Source organism: Monoraphidium neglectum (genome assembly GCF_000611645.1).
Source record: "Monoraphidium neglectum strain SAG 48.87 unplaced genomic scaffold scaffold06036, whole genome shotgun sequence".
NCBI lineage: Eukaryota > Viridiplantae > Chlorophyta > Chlorophyceae > Sphaeropleales > Selenastraceae > Monoraphidium > Monoraphidium neglectum.
Genome location: NW_014007597.1, coordinates 1 through 1,328, shown reverse-complemented (window position 1 = coordinate 1,328; position 1,328 = coordinate 1). Strand labels below are relative to the sequence as shown.

Below are 1,328 nucleotides of genomic sequence, written 5' to 3'. Positions count from 1 at the left end.
CCCTGCACACTCTCACCCCCCCCCCTTGCCCCTCCCCCCACCAACCCAAAAACGCAACAAACACAGGCGGCCGCCTGGCGCTGGATAATATCTTCAACATCGCGGCCGTCCTCTTCATGTGGTGCATGATCCCCGCCTTTGGCGCCGCCGCCTTCGTGCCCTCCCTCGTACTCGGTGCGCGCCCCCCTGCAGCCTCCACTCCACCGCCCCTCCAAACGGCTTCCGTCCGCGACTTCGCCCGCTACCCAGATCTGCGTTGCAGCAGCAACAGCAGCCATTGCAGCAGCAGAGCTGCCAATCCAACAGCTGCTGTTCCACCTGCTGCGAAAAGCACCCGCCTCGTGCTCCATCCGCCTCTTATTGCTGGTTGCTAGGCTGCCGTCGCTGGCTCGGCTTCTGAAGCAACCTATTACACCTGCGATCATGCGCAGAGCGGCGGCTGTTTGTGAGGGAGCGCCACGACGGGCTCTACAGGGTGTCCACCTACCTGGCAGCGAAGATGATTGACGGTGCGCTCACACTACGGGGGTCACCTTCCCTTGCTCTGCACGTGTGTGCGCGTGCGATGCTTACTTGGCGCGCCGCCAGCTCGCAACTCCTTGCCCTCTGTGCGCCGCCCGATTTATCCCTCATTGCCCGGTTTCGGATTCCCCCTCCATCGGTATCTGCAGAGATCGGGGTGGCGGCGCTGGGCAGCGTGGTGATCTCGGCCATCGTCTACTACGGTGTCAGGCTGGAGGGCGCGTTCACTGTCTTCTGGATTACATACTTTGCAACCCTTTGTGTCGGCATATGTGAGGATGTTTATCAGAACACACTAAGAAACATGTACAGCCAGAAAAATCGGTTTGCAATTGCTGCGGAGCCGTGATCCTGCCCACATGACTCTTAGCCAGTGCCAGCTGTCTGCATGCTGCTTGTCTCGGCATCCCCACAGCGGCTGCATCCCCACTAGAACCCCCCAACAGCGCTGCCACTCAGACTGCCTCTTCGCCGCCTCTGCCCCCTCGACGCAACCATGAAGCCTTGGCGTACGCCATCGCCTCGGTGTCCCCCAACATGGACGTGGCCAACGCGGTGAGCCGCCATCACAAGCCGTCCGCATGGGCGGCATTGCCTTGAAGTGCTGTAGAGCCGCTCGCCAGGCGAGTTCGCAACGCCCATAGATGCTTGATCCGTAACCGGCACCACCAACATCATATCTACGTCAAAGTTAGGACTCATGACACCAAGGAGGCACCCAAGCGGCTCCAAAGTGATTTGCCTCCCCTCGCCTCCCATTAAACCCCCCTCCAAACCCCCAAACCAAGCCACCAAGCATCCCGCTC

The 1,328-nt window shown here is 60.8% G+C and overlaps 1 protein-coding gene across 1 annotated transcript in view; it reads left to right on the top strand.

The window, feature by feature from the left end:
- MNEG_16140 (ABC(ABCG) family transporter: multidrug) overlaps window positions 1-871 on the top strand; it is a gene marked incomplete at both ends in the record, with an annotated part of 2,400 nt that extends 1,529 nt beyond the window's left edge. The window contains 3 exons of the mRNA XM_014035389.1: window positions 67-174; window positions 432-509; window positions 672-871. Coding sequence (XP_013890843.1) covers window positions 67-174; window positions 432-509; window positions 672-871 — 386 coding nt within the window. The remainder of the gene's footprint in view (window positions 1-66; window positions 175-431; window positions 510-671) is intronic.
- Between the last annotated feature and the right edge of the window lie 457 nt (window positions 872-1,328).